This window comes from Poeciliopsis prolifica, unplaced genomic scaffold (assembly GCF_027474105.1).
Source record: "Poeciliopsis prolifica strain line A6 unplaced genomic scaffold, Auburn_PproV2 SCAFFOLD011, whole genome shotgun sequence".
Taxonomy (NCBI): Eukaryota; Metazoa; Chordata; class Actinopteri; order Cyprinodontiformes; family Poeciliidae; genus Poeciliopsis; species Poeciliopsis prolifica.
In genome coordinates, this window is record NW_026562386.1 from 9,361,194 (window position 1) to 9,375,719 (window position 14,526).

The window sequence follows — 14,526 nt, forward strand, 5'->3', positions numbered from 1 at the left end:
GCTGATTTCCACTGGAGACAAATGGTTTGACTTTTGCGATGTAGCAGCTGCACACACAGCTCTTACTAAAGTCCAATCCTTTAATGAACCTTTGAGTGTACAGTAAGTGCTTACAGCTAAAGAGAGTAATGTTTCTGAGCTGATGGTTCCCATCCTCGTCAGTCACTGCAGACCATCGAGTCGTTTGGCTCAAATTAGGAAAAATAAAACTTATGGCAAGAGAAGGAAAAGAAATCCTGCTTTGTAGATGCATGCTAGTTTGTGTGTGTGCCTCTGACAGTTTCATAGACTCCCAGCAGCTACAGAATAAACTGTGTGCAGGTCAAACTGGGGCAGCCCCCCCACCTCTTACTGAGCAGCGATTGTGTTTCAGTGTGTTCGCCCAGCTCTTCCTGTGGTGCTGCGTGTTGTAGAGCAAAAAGCCACTGCTGGGGAGCCACAGTGGAAGAGATCAATCGTACACATTCCTGCCACCTGAGATTCAAGTGTTTCTGTAATACTGCACAGCTCAATCGATACGTAAGCAAGGAATTGGGAGGGGAGGGAGTCCAATCCATGCTTGGTGCTGGTAGGGCTCACACTGAGGTAAAGAAGGCATGGTTTTATTGGATGTTTCTGCTCCACTCTGAAAGCTGACATTTATTGAAGTCAGTGTTTTTGATATAGGCTAATTATTGTTTTTAAACTAAAATATACCAAATTATTTATTTATTTAAGTATTTATTTATTTACTTCATAAGTTTCTTTATAAATATTTTAAAATAATTACTTTTAATCCTTTGTAGTTCAAATATGAGCTATATAAAAAAATAAATAAATAAAGGTCGCAGAGAGGAAGTATTTGTCCTAATTAGGCAAGAATGTGGATCAGTTTTGTTTTTCTTTCTGTCTTTGAAGGAATCTCTCAGGAAGCCGACGCGCTGCGCCAACACAGCTCAGGGGAACACATGTGACTGTTAAAAAGAAAGCGGGCGCTGTGGGCAAGGATCATTTAGCTTCAACGTCTTGAAATCTAAAACGTAAATATTGGGGATTTTTTTTTTTTTTTTTTTTTTGGCGGGGGTGGGGGAGAGGGTTTCGTGAAGAGGAAAGAAAAAGGAGAGGAGGGAGCGCGCCGAGGATGCTGGACTGGGGAGAAACGAGCAGATCCTGCGCTGCAGGATGTGCAGCGATGTGTTAAATTAAATGCAGCTGGAGGATTCTTTTTTTTTTTTCTAGGTAAGACAAAAAAAAAAAAAAAATTAAACAATCGGAAATTTGGCGTGGTGATAGCCACGCTCATCGCGCCGGATTTTTCTTTTTTTTTTTTTTTTTTGTCGAATAAAGAAAAATAAAAAAGAAGCAGAAGAAGAAACGCAATTTGTTTCAGCTCCGAAATACCTTCGAAAAGCCATCTTAAAAGTCAAAATGTATTAATTAACGTTTAAGCTAAAGAAATAGCTTCCCCCCCCTTTCTTGAAATTCACATCACAACCTTATTTTTAAATTAAAGTGGAAAACTTTAATCTCACATAAAAAACATAAAAATAAATTCAAAATTGTGATTATTTGAGATTATGAATCTCAGAAGAGATTTCAAGTTCAATAATGAATCGAATTAATATGGAAAAATGAAAAAAAAACATGAGAATGCATTTATTTTTTTTCTTTACAAAGAGGGAATAAAAGCACACAAACACACAGAAGATTTTTCTTTTGGAAAACTGATGTATTTGATTATTAGAGTAAAGAATTACAGTATCTTAGTTGTTAGTAGGTATTAAAGTGTAGAGAAACTGGACCCATAAAGATCTTCCAACTTTCCAAGAAAGTGCATGTAACAGTCCAAAGGTTGTCATACCCAATATATATTTATATTTATAAAAACGCTCTCAGTTTGTACCCCCCACCCACCCATTTCTGGCCGTGATGGACTTCTCATGTGATCAGTATGTACATTACCCCACAAAGGAAGTTGCATTTCCAAATCTGAATGTATTTACAGAAGCTTCAACACATGACTTTGCACTTGATGACATAGGGAGGATGCTTGGACATAGCAGCAATGTGGAAATCCAGCTGAGAAACTAAAGGAGAGTCCGTCTCGACTGATTGGCTGCCACAGCTCCAAATAAAATAAACCCGACAGAATATTCCCCCTCTGTGTAAACGTCTTGCTCCCCTCAAGACAAGAGCAACAAAAAGAGAAAAAAAAAGAGAAGGAAAAAATGTAAGTAAACAGAAAAAGAAAAGTAAAATAGCCAGGGACTGTAACAATAAAACAAGTTAACACTAAAGAAACTCAAGAAATGTAGCAAACTTTAATATTTTGTCTTCTTTAAATAAGATAAAGGTAAATAACAACTAGAAAATAGGAACTACCACATCATTTTGTCCCTTGCTTGAATGTCATTGTTTTGTCTTGAAAAAGGGAAGGGAAACACACAGATGTTAGACCATCTACAGGAGATCAGTGTACATTATTTACAGAACGTTTGTTTTATTACAGGGCTAATGTATCACATGAACACAGACAGCTCAGTTATAGCTACTACAGACAGAAAATAACTTAATGCCAAGGTTAGGTTATCCAACCAGATTTTCTAAGTCTCTGAAGCACATATTTAAAGCACCCATACATACCCATTCTGGTTTTAAAAATAAACAAACCCTAACTGTTAATGTTTCCACTTGTTTTCAAGCAAGGTTATAATCACTAATAAATAAGCTCCGTAAAACTATAACATGTACATTGTACAAAAAAAGCAACTTGTCTTCACACGAGTGTTCGTAAAGATTCAATGGTGAGTAAAACAGTTCAGTTGATTTTTATCCTCGTCTTGTTTTCTTCCAGTCTCTTCTTCTCCGTGTGTACACATATGTTCACGGTGCCTAGAGGCACCTTTGCTTGTCTGTGCCCAACACGGGAGCATGCAGTCTAATTGGTGACAATCTCTTTATTGTCCTCCATGAAGCGTGTGAACCGGAAGTGGGACCCGTTCTCTGTGTTGGCCATTTTCTCGAGGCCGGCGAGAGCGGCGTTAGGCTCTGCACTGTGCAGCTTGTCCAGGCTGCCTGTGAGGCCACCTATCGGAGAGCTGCCCCCGTTTCCCACTCCGCCCGACAGAGGTGGGATGCCTCCATTCTGGATGACAGAGATTTCATTTGTCTTCATAGCCAGACCATTGGAAAAGGCTGCCGCGTACTGGTTCCAGAAGCTTGCCGGATCTCCGTTGCTTGTTTGATGCCTTGATGCCATGTCTTTCTGAAAGATTTCAGGGAACTTGACCGGGTTTGTGCCCAAGAAGGCCATTGGTCCGTCCACGGAGAGCCTGCGGCCACGTCTGGCAGGAGCACTGTTCCACATGTGTGTACCCATGTGGACCTATGCAGGTGGAGAGGGAGGAGGAAATAAAAGGAACAGAAGGAGGGGAGGACAGACACAGAAAGGGATGAAAATTAGTGTTGTTTACAATCTTGGCAACAGGAGCTGCACATGAGATGATGCAATGGAAAAAAATAATCATAATGCTTGACGGTATTTAAATGGCTTCACACCCAGGGAGCTGCAGCCTGGGTAGCTGCCTATGCTGTGTGAGGTACCAACAGGCTGTAAACATCTTATTTTGGCAAGACTGACCCATAGTGTTTAATCTGAACTTTAATTTGCTCATCTCACGGAAACCTACCCAGTTTGTGCCAAATTACATTGTCTATTTGTATTACTTCAGACAACAATACATGTGGCGTTTTACATCTTTTAATATCGTGTTTTCATAAAGACTTTTTCCTCTTCAAAATCCATAAATACAACTTTTTTAAATTGTATTTTAAAAATTATTTTAATTGCAACTAAAAAATAGCTAAAGAACAAAAGCTAAAGATGAATATATATTTCTGAAAATGAAATCTTAGAAACTAACTTGGAAGTAGATTTTGTTTGAGACCAGAATTTGGCACTAAAATATTTTTTTATGTTCAGTGCACTCTAGTTACAAGTTTCTGTTGATCATTGAGCAGATGCTTTTCTGACTGATGTAAGCATGTGACTTTCCCAGTGGAAAAACACAATCTGACCCAGATCACTGTTATAACTAACTCTGCGCACTGATCTCATATTTAGTTCATCACATTTAACTTCAACTTATATGACAAGTGGAGTACAACTAACCCGAAGGCCTGGTTAGTTGGTTAGTTGTTATTTTCTATTTCATTTACCTTGAGGTTTCCTTTGGTGGTGAAAGCCCGACCACAGATGCTGCAAGCAAATGGTTTTTCCCCCGTGTGGGTTCTTTCATGGATTTGTAGGGCACTAGATGAGGAGAAACACTTTCCACAGGTGTTGCAGAAATGTTGTTTAGGAGTCCTGCGTGGCGGAGCTGCAGATAGTACTGGGGAGGTGGATGCAGATGACGTGACTAAGCCTGGGGTGACGTCTTTGTTCTCTTGGTGGAGGCTATGGAGGAAGCCATTGACCTCAGGTTTGCTGAGAGACCCAACAGAGAGGAGAGAAGGAGTTGGGCTGGAGGACAGGCTGGTATTTGAGGGCTCGAAGAGCTGGGAGGGGAGGTCTCTCATTTGATGAGTTAACATGTGCTGCTTGAGGTTACCCTTGGTGGAAAAACCTCTGTTACAAGCCGTGCAAATAAATGGTCGCTCTTTGGTATGGCTTCGATAGTGAATGTCCAAGGCACTCTGACAAGCAAATGTTTTTCCACAGATGTCACAAGATGTGTTTTTGATGGTGCTACGCTCACGGAAGGGAAATATCATGCCCAGAGGGTCTTTTGAGGGATTGACAGATGTCAGATCTAGGGCTCCGATGTTGGAGGGGTGGGAGTGCAGGAGACTTGCACTGGTGTGGTCCATAGATAAGGCCCTCTGGTGCCTTTCTTCAAGGCTGGGAGATTTGCGTGCTTGTGACTGCATGCTAGTGGGGGATGGCGCCTGCATGGAGGAGGTAGATTCTGACACAGCTGGACTCCCGGCACTTTGGCTTTCAACATCCCCTCCGAGAGATGAGGAGTCATTGGTGAGGCAATCCCCCTCAACAAAGCCATTTGCACTAAGCTTCAACTGACTGGTTGGAACCTCTTCCATTTCATTACTCTGAGAATTTTCTTGACCACTTTTCTCCTTCCCCTCTTGGTTTCCTATTTCATGGGGAGTTGGTGAGTTACATAGACTGTCTTGGGAAGCATCAATTGACCTGGGTGTGTCTGGCACACTGCTGTCTGGGCCTTCTTCCATACCCTCTAAGTTGTCGTCTGAAAAATTGTCAAGATCATCAAAGTTTCTCTCCTCAAATGAGCCAGTATCAGATGCCATGGACTCTGGATAACTCTCTGGCAGAGGGGTGTTGGGGATCTGCCCACCCATATGCATGCGAATATGTTGCTGTAGAACTACAGCATTTGTGAACTTTTTCTGACAAATGGGGCAGGAGTGTTGAACTCTTAGAGGAGGCATAGCCCTGTGAACACTATAGTGGGTCTTTAGATTTCCCTTGGTGGTGAATGCTCTGCCACAAATTTTACACTTAAACGGCCTTTCCCCTGTGTGAGTGCGATAGTGCATTTTTAGAGCACTCTGGCAGCTCAGCACCCTGTGGCAGATGACACATTCGTTTGGGTCTGTCACCTTCCTGTCAATGTTTTCCACAAGCTGCTGTAGTTTGGAGGTCTCTGACCCCTGGAGAGGATCAAGGATACCTCCAAAAGGAAATGTAGCTTTGAACTGATCAGTCAGAAGAGGCATGAGTGGGTTGGTCATCATGGGTGGGCTGTTAGAAGTTGTATATTCTGCAGTACTCTCTGATGCAGAGCTCACATTTGTCATTAAGACTGATGAGTGGCTTCTTTCTTCAGTTTTTCCATTTGAGGTAGGCAAAGTTGCACCTTCACCCTCTTCAGACACATTATTGTTACTTTTATCTAAAAGCTCAGTTGCACCTGAGTCATTCTTTGCAGTAACAGAAGGGCTAGCTATGGCTATAGAATGATCTTCCTTTTTGATGAAATGGGGCAAACTCGGCATAGTTGGTGGAAGAAGCATACCAACTGAGGTGGTCAGAGTGGGTAAAACCGGTTTACTGTCAAGCCAGCTGGTAACAGGTTTCTCAGGTGGCATGGACATACCATATGGTATACCAGTACTTGTTGGTATGTTGTCTAGATGCTCAGGGACAGGATACGGATTCATCTGGATATGAGGGTACTTTTCTTTATGACGCTGGAAATGTACCTTCAGGTTACCTCGGGTGGAGAAGCGATTACCACAGATATTACACTTGTATGGTCTCTCACCAGTGTGAGAGCGAAGATGGATTTGCAAGGCACTATCACTTCCAAATACCTTGCCACAAAACCTGCACTTATGTTTGAAGAAAGCCTCATCAGAACTAGTTTTCTGTTCAAATGAAGTTACATTTGGTGGCTTGCCTTTTCTCTGTTGGGCTAGAACAGCTAGAGAGTTTAGGTCCTCAACAGTGGTGCCAACACTGGGCAGAGAGCTTGAAAACATGGGGTTTCCTGGTGGGGGCTGAGGTAGAAGGGGATTCACTGCAGAACTTAACAAACTACCTATTCCAAATGCTGGCGTTGATGTTTTAGGAAGCGAGGAGTTACTTAGCTGAGAGTGGAGGCTACTCATAACACTAGGCCTCTTGTCAGAGGACTGAGGATTGACTGTTGATGGTCCCAGTGTTGTAACACTCTGAGATGTCTCACTACTGCTTGGGTTGGGCTGAGGTAGCTGCGCTGCTGCAGCCAGCTGTTTTAGGCTACTAATGCTGGCTGACTGACTTGCCAGGTTCTGCGCGAGGCCTGCGGCTGCAGCCAGCTGTTGAGAGAGATGTGAGCTGAGTGTGGTCAGTGGGCTGGCAGCAGGCCCCATTGTGCCTGGAGCAGAAGTTGGGGGTACCTGCATTTCTGGGGACTGAGAAGCTAATAGTAGTATCTGATGACGAATTTGCTCTATGAGCTGCAGCTGGTGGATCTGCTGCTGTTGCAGGGCTAAAAGCTGCTCCATTAGGGCTGGCACAGCCACCCGGGGCCCTCCAGAGGACCTGTTCTCTTGGGAGAATTGAGCCACGGCCACCTTAGTGCTCTGCAGATTTTCAATTATGACATTGCTATTGATCATAGAGAAGTTTCCCAGTTCAGTGAGGTTACTGACCTGAGGTAGTGAGGCAGAGATTGCTGAAGTACCTACTGCAGGGCCAGCAGTGCCCCTCCCTGCATGGCCACTGACTGTATCAATAGAGCTCCCACTCTCTATTTGACCGCCTTCCTCTTCGTGGCCACTGCTCATTCCGGAAACATCCACATCCATGGATTCGTCTTTTTCAAGGATGTTGGGTTCCAAAAGGTCACTGCACTCTGTTTGATCAGTGTTATTAGCTGTGTCATTCATCTGGTCATCAGGATTATGGGAAGGAGACCCGGGTGAGAAACTTCCAGCAGGGGAGGCAGGATTTTCATTCACTATCAAAACTAACTGATTCTTAGTGCAATTTTTCTGGTGTTCCTCGAGATCTGAAAGTTCAAAGAACTCAGCGCAACATCTGCTGCAGACATGGGCGTCTGACTCCTTGCAGGGGGGGTCCTCGGAGCAAAGTTCTGTGTCTCCTGAAAAATAGAAAACAGAGGATTAGTGATTAGAGATATTTTACAGCTGAAAAAGCAGCCTTATCTCATCAGCTTCCATTGTTAATCTTAAGTTAATCAGTTTTACACTTATCCTTTTGAAGTGCTCACAAAAACAATGATCCTAAGACAACAACAAGCCAACGAAATTAAAAAACGCTTTATTCAACACAGTAACCTCAGAAACATGATGAGCCGAGATATAAAATCAATAGGAGCTATGCAAATATTGTTTAAAAGAAATCTTTAAAGATGTGCGTATGAGTTTCATCAGGCCCGCAGAAGGTAATCATTTTCTTCAGATAATCCATCAAAATATAAAACAGAGTGAAGCGAGGACATTGGTTCTTAATGAAATTTCATAGAAAAGCATTGATTTCCTATAACTCATGCCCTTCAAAGTCTTCTTGTCCATTCGGTGAAAGAAAAAAGCATTTGAGGACTTATTAGACTTTCAATATGCTGTCAACTTTGCTCATTTTCAGCCAACTATGGGCAACTTGGACAGGTTATCCATGTCACTAAACTAATTTCTCTCCACCATCCCCGCAGTCACACTGAGGCAAAAACATCACCGCTTGTGACGCCCAGATTTGTTTACACCAACTAGAATATATGTGACATATAAAGTCATTACCAAATGAAAAAATCTGACAAATACAGAAAAAAAAAAACAATTTACTGAAAATGGAAAAACAAAAAAAGTCTGAAAAAGTTTACAGAATTTTAAAAAGTGTGTTTTCTCACATTGAGGGCTAGCACTGTATATTCTAGTCTGCATCACAAACTTGCCAAAACTGACAAACAGGACAAGCCAGCTCAACGAACAAGCATTGCAGAAGGAAACTTCTGCTTTTACTCAGACAATCATTTAAAAGCTATGACTCTAACTGGCATGCACACAAAAACAGGTTTTCTAAATATTCCTTTTTATTAAAACATGACAATTCAGATAATGAAAAGGGAAGACAACACCCTGCCCCCAGAGCAACCGCTGCGCCCCAGACTTTCCTCATTCACTTCCCTCTTTGTCACACTAAAATCTTGCTATTTAACATACAAGTTGATTTACAAATTGCATTTCTCTATGAATCCCTTTCATTGTGGCTCTGGCCCCTCAAAACACTTTCATCAGCGCCAAGAATTCATTTGCAAATGAAACCCAGAGGAGCGCAGCCCTGCCCCACAGAGAGACAGGATGCCTTCCCATTGTTCGCGCAGCATGGGAGCGGCGGGGATCGTCGGCGCAGCCTGGCCCTCTGCTCATCCCAGTCGACTCAAAGCAGATCCTGTTTAATTCAGGGATTATCTCCCTCAATGTTTCTCCGCTCGGAGACACTGGATAACGCAAAGTTGCCATGACAGTAAACCCCGGCCCTCACACCACCAAACCATGCAAACACGGAAGATTCAACTTTAATGATAACTTTTCATGTTAAATCCCCCCTTCCACCCACCCGCCGACCTATAATCAGAGTGTTAAATTTTAAAGAAAAAAAAGTGTGTGTGTGTATGTGTAGGTGTGTGTGCGCGTTATACGGATGGCTAAAGACTACAAAATTAAAAAAGATATACTTTTTTCCCCTCCACTTTACACAAATGGAGAGTGACAACAACTGAAAAATACACAGGAATTTGGGATACATTCAAAAAGAAAAAAATATTAAGTATTAATTAATTATTAATTTCTTTGGAGAAATGCAGGGCTAATCTTAAATAAACTATGCTATGTCTTTTTGAGTTAATGCGTGCGTTAATGTCTAAAAGAAAATACTACAACATAATACTACCAAGATACCTGGTTGGGAAACAGAATATTTGAAACAAACTTTCACTTTAAAATAAAAAAGCATGCAATAAATTTATAGTTATCTTCCTAATTTCAAATGTGTCAAAAATATGATAAGTTTTAATGCAAGTCCAATAAAACTTGTGCTGTAAGATCAAGTAAAAAAATAAAACAAATTTAAAATTGGCCATTTGTCATGTTACTAATTAAGCCACTATTAAACAGTACTCGTATTTGACTAGTACTGCAATGGTAGATTTCATCTTGCCTTGTTCGGTGTTAAGTTAAAACAACAACAGCAAAAAACAGTAATGATATTTTTACAAGTCAGAAGAATTTTGTTGACATCAGTAACTTCCCAGAACTGCAAATTTAATCTTCAAACTATGCCATATTTTACTTGATGACCAAAGACGGATCAAATCTGAGTCAATTCATCACCACAAATCCATTGACCACATAAGACAAGTATAACCAACAACGCAGATGCTAGCATTAGGCTTAAGTCCCAGAATAGCAAGGATTAACTTCGAATTAAAATTAAGATAAAGTCAAGTAGGTATGAAGGATTGTGTAAAATGTCTACAGAGTTTGTGCACAAAGAAAGGATGCAACACTAAAAGGAGTTAGAAAAGATGAAGAGTCGGAGGACAGATTTTGAAAAGCAAGGATTAGTCAAAAAATTTAAAGGCGAGCTTTGAGAGATCCTACATTATTTTTCGCAGGGGGCCTCTGTGAGCTTCCTGACACTTGTAACTTCAGAGGGGTTTCTGTTCACGTCCTCTCCAGCCCACAGAACACTGGATGGGGTTCCACTAAAAGCTGCCGAAGGTCCAGGAAGAGACTCACATCTCAGAAGCTCTGCCCCGGTGACACGATTAAAACTTAAGGGGAGGGAAAGACACAAAGCAAGTCCTTCATGCTACACCTAGACTCACACCACATAAACACTGGCAGGTTGACAAGCAACTGCACTCTGTCTTTGAAGGGAACAACAGTGTAAAACAGGGGGAGGGGGGCTGCCTACCCAGTCTTCTCTTCCAGGGGGGCCCACTCTGATAGGGCGCAAGGGGATGGACACAACATTGATAAGGCCCCGCAGTCACACACCACACACTGAAATAAAAAGTCGAGGCCTTGCTGGGCCGCCTGCAGCTCCGATCAGCACGCTCAATGACAAGGCTGAGAAGAACACACTGGGCCCTGAACTCTGATCACCTCCACACAGAGGGGCCACTGACAAAGGTTAAAACAGCTCGACATCCCACCCTCCGCGGCTCTCATGCCCGACCTCCCAGGCAACTGCAGCGCCCTCAGCATCACAACTCTCTGCTTCACTTCCGCATCGCACAGCTCTCACAAAACTCTTTCAATAACACTGGCACTGTCTCAGCGAAAGATTTCTAAACTCACACAGACAACGTCTACATCGTGTGTAATTGTTGGACCATTACACATATATAGGACACTTGTACTTACTTCTACATGCAAGATAGCAGGGAATATACTTGTGTGAAAAAAGTGACTTTCTAAGCTATTGAAATTGAGGAGAATGTACACAACACCAAGAGATTTACTTTTAAGTATTGCATGAACTAGCATGCCCCCTCCCAGAAAAAATAGTACATGAACTGGACTGCAAAGTGCTTGCACATTTCTTTCTCACAAAATAATTAAACACTATTTTATTACATTTTGAAAAAAAAAAAATATTTACAATTTGTGTGTTACATTTGAAGGCCTTAAAAGGGACCTGAGTAAGATCAGATATCTTTTTTATTTTTATTTACTGCATTTTATTTTTATTCTCATATAATGTCGTGAACTACTCAGCAAAACAGAGTAAGGATTGAAAATATTTTAAGCAGACATTTGATTAATATACATTACATTTTTTTAAAGAAGAATAAAAGATTTTCTCTTTTCTTAGTAATAAGCGCTCGGTATTACCTGTGACTAAACAAAACACACGTCATGTAAGTTAACTAACGTTCTTATCAAGCATAGTTTCATTCATGTATTTCCTTAGCTCTGAAAACCTTTCAAAAATGTAATCAACTTCAGGTTCTATGCCATTTTCTTAGCTCCAAAAACACTGAGAGCCTCGGTTCCCATGCAGTCGCACTTTCGAATGTCACTTTGTGCAAACTCGTCCCACATTTTAGGAGCAAAAACCAAACATAAAGGATTCACACGCCGCATGCAAATATAAAACTTTGAAAGTGAAATGGAGTTTGTAGGCAAAATAAATAAAATGACTACCTTATCTGTGCCCGGCGATGATTTACATTAAGAAATATTTAAAAAAAAAATAAAAAAAAAAAGGGCTGCACTTTGGAGTGTGCGCGTCTCATCCAGTGTGAGGCTGAACTTTTAGTTTTTGCGCAAAAATTGTAAGAATGATTCGATACTTTCAGAATGTGAAAAAGTATTTTATTATCTTTCTCTCTCTTTTTTTGTCTACATTGTGGATGTTTTAATCCCTCTAATAAAGAGTATAGGAGCAACTTGTTCTTGTGACTTTCCTTAAAAGAGCGGAGACGCTGAGAGCGCGTCGTCTTTATAGCGCAGGACTGGAGCCGGGGGAGCGGGGTCCCGGTCGAAGAGACAGGGTGGTCCGTGTCGGCGCACGGAGGGGAGTCAGCAAACGCTGCGCCCGCCGTGAGTTTTTTTTTTTTATTATTATTTAATTTCATTTTTAATTTATTTTCATTCAGATACAGATGTATTTTCAAACTTGAAGAACGCAAACGTTCAGAGTTGTGCCAATTAAGTTGACTCTCTAAATTATTTTAAGTTTGTTTCGTACTGATAAGTGATTATGAAAGTGATTAAAATCTTATTTGCCAAAATAAAAAATAGCGATTTAAGGAAATACACAAGTTCTGTTAGAAGTCAAAGAGAGATTTTTAACTTTAAAATCAGCTTTCCCGACAGTTTCTATAAAACACGGTTAAAAACTGGGCGCACTCGTCCAGAAGCAGCGGCAGACTCACCATTGTGCTCCGGTAAAGGCAGATGAGGGTCGGACTGGAAGTGTTGCGGCTTCGCTTGTTTCCTCCGCGACATGCTGGCTGGCACATCAGCAGGCAAAGAATAAAAAAAATGACTACAAAACCTCCTCAAAAATTACGTAAATCGAGCCCATCCACCGCGCATGTGCCCCGTTATGATTATCAATAATGCTGTGCGATTAATCATACGGAGGTGGTGGAGGGCTGGAGGGGGGGGCTTCTTTGAAAGGCGATTGGCACCTCGCCAGCCCCCCTCCTATTCAAATGAAGTCTCTTTAATCAATTAGCTCCTGATTTGCTGGGGACTCTTGTCTCTCTCTCAGCTCCCACCCAATGAGTTGATCCGTACGGGAAAGAAAGGCTGGCTTTTCCAAACTCCCTTTGGATACGGTTTTAACCCCTTCTGTGAGCCAAGCCAGGGGCTTATCTGGACTACTACAGGGGAATGTCAGCTTCTCGAGTCCATTCCTGCGGCCGTATCTTTTGGTCGTTCACGCAGATTCAGCAGCGATCAGTTTGGATAGATGCGCACTGCAGACTCCGCGGTTCTCTCGGCAAACTTTCTTCTCTCTTTCTCTTTCTTTCACTTTGCAGCGCTCTGGCATAAAGATGGTTGGGATTCGGGCTCTTGTGACGTTTAACACCAAACTGCCTGGAGAGTTTCGTGTGCCAAAAACAAAACAAAGCAAACAAAAAAAGAAAACATTAAAGTAAAAAAAGAAGGAAAAAAAACGGCGTAAACGTTCCACGCGAAAAGACGCGTTCCTTTAAAAGTCCACGCTGATGATTCGGGACATCCAAAAACAAAACAGCGTTTTATTAGATTAATATTTGTAGAAAGGGAGTTACTTAACTAACACGTTTTCATCATGCACAGCGCTCTGCGAATAAACAAACTTTGAGGGCCCGTGAAGCGGCAGCGGGACGAACTCGGAGCCCGGCCCATCGAGGACGTGATTGGTTACCGGGCTATTCAGTCACTCCGCCACTCACCTCCTTCTAACACCCTCTCCCTTTTTTTCCCCTTCTCTCTCTCTCTCTCTCTCTCTTTCTCTCTGTCGTCCTCTCGCCACCTCCTCCCTCCTCTTTCTCTCTCTCTGATTTCGCGCAGCAGATCCAAAAGTGCAGTGCGCGCCGGGGTGTTGAGAGGAGCGCAGAGAGCGAAGACTTTTCATCCGAATTAAGAGACATACAACTTTTAACTTAAGAGCGCAGCAATTCCTTTTTTTTTTTTTTTTTACGAGAATGCACTTAAGACATGTGCATATCCATTCAGTTATGAAACTGTTAATAAAAACTTGGTGTTTGCTTTAAATTGTCAATTTGACTACTTTTCCTTATGATAATTGAATATTTTTTATTGCTAAGATACTAAATGTAGAACTTAAATAAATATTATTATTATTATTATTATTATTATTATTATTATTATTATTATTATTATTATTATTATTATTATTATTATTAGTTACAAGGGGGCAAAAGGTCCCAGAGGGGCCTTCACGTGAGCGCTGAGTCAAGCAGATTTATTACCTGAAAAAGATAAACGAAGCTCTCAGTTGCGGGCTGATCTTGAGAAATGAAGATAATAACGTTACTATAGGTGATGCCTCGGATGCCATTATTTTTCCCTGAATATTTAAAGAGGAGCTGCAGGCTATAGATGGATCTGGTCCACTCTTGTGTCAGCTATCTTTTAGTTTCGACTAGCCTCACTATTTACTTATTCATGGGAGTAAAAATGGAGAGAGAGGAAGAGAAGATCAGATCCTTCTGATGGCCCTGAGAGATCTTTTTCTTCTTCTTTTTTTTCTGCCTGATCGCAAATAATTAAAAATCATTCAAGTCTGAATTTAGACATGTTTTCACTGCTGAAGGATGGCAGCTAAATTGAATTTAAAGCTGTGTCCACCTGAATCAGAGATGCGCACATTAATGGGTGCACCGCAATTATGAGCTGCGAAACTTTAAAATGTTGCAGGAGTGAGGGGGATGGGTTGGGAGGGTGATGCGGGGGGTAGATCTGCAATATTGTAATGTCCCGGGCGGGAAAATCAATGGCCAGTTAATTGATGTGAGTGTTGGTGTGAGATTGTAA

The 14,526-nt window shown here is 41.6% G+C and overlaps 1 protein-coding gene across 1 annotated transcript; it reads right to left on the minus strand.

Annotated features, from left to right (window-relative positions):
- Positions 1-1,642: 1,642 nt before the first annotated feature.
- sall1a (spalt-like transcription factor 1a) lies at positions 1,643-13,306 on the minus strand. Its single transcript, XM_055036656.1, has 3 exons — positions 12,411-13,306; positions 4,198-7,607; positions 1,643-3,364 (listed from the first exon to the last, which is right to left on the minus strand). Exons 1-3 carry the CDS (start codon positions 12,481-12,483, stop codon positions 2,918-2,920), a joined length of 3,930 nt encoding a protein of 1,309 aa, XP_054892631.1. The 5' UTR covers positions 12,484-13,306; the 3' UTR covers positions 1,643-2,917.
- Between the last annotated feature and the right edge of the window lie 1,220 nt (positions 13,307-14,526).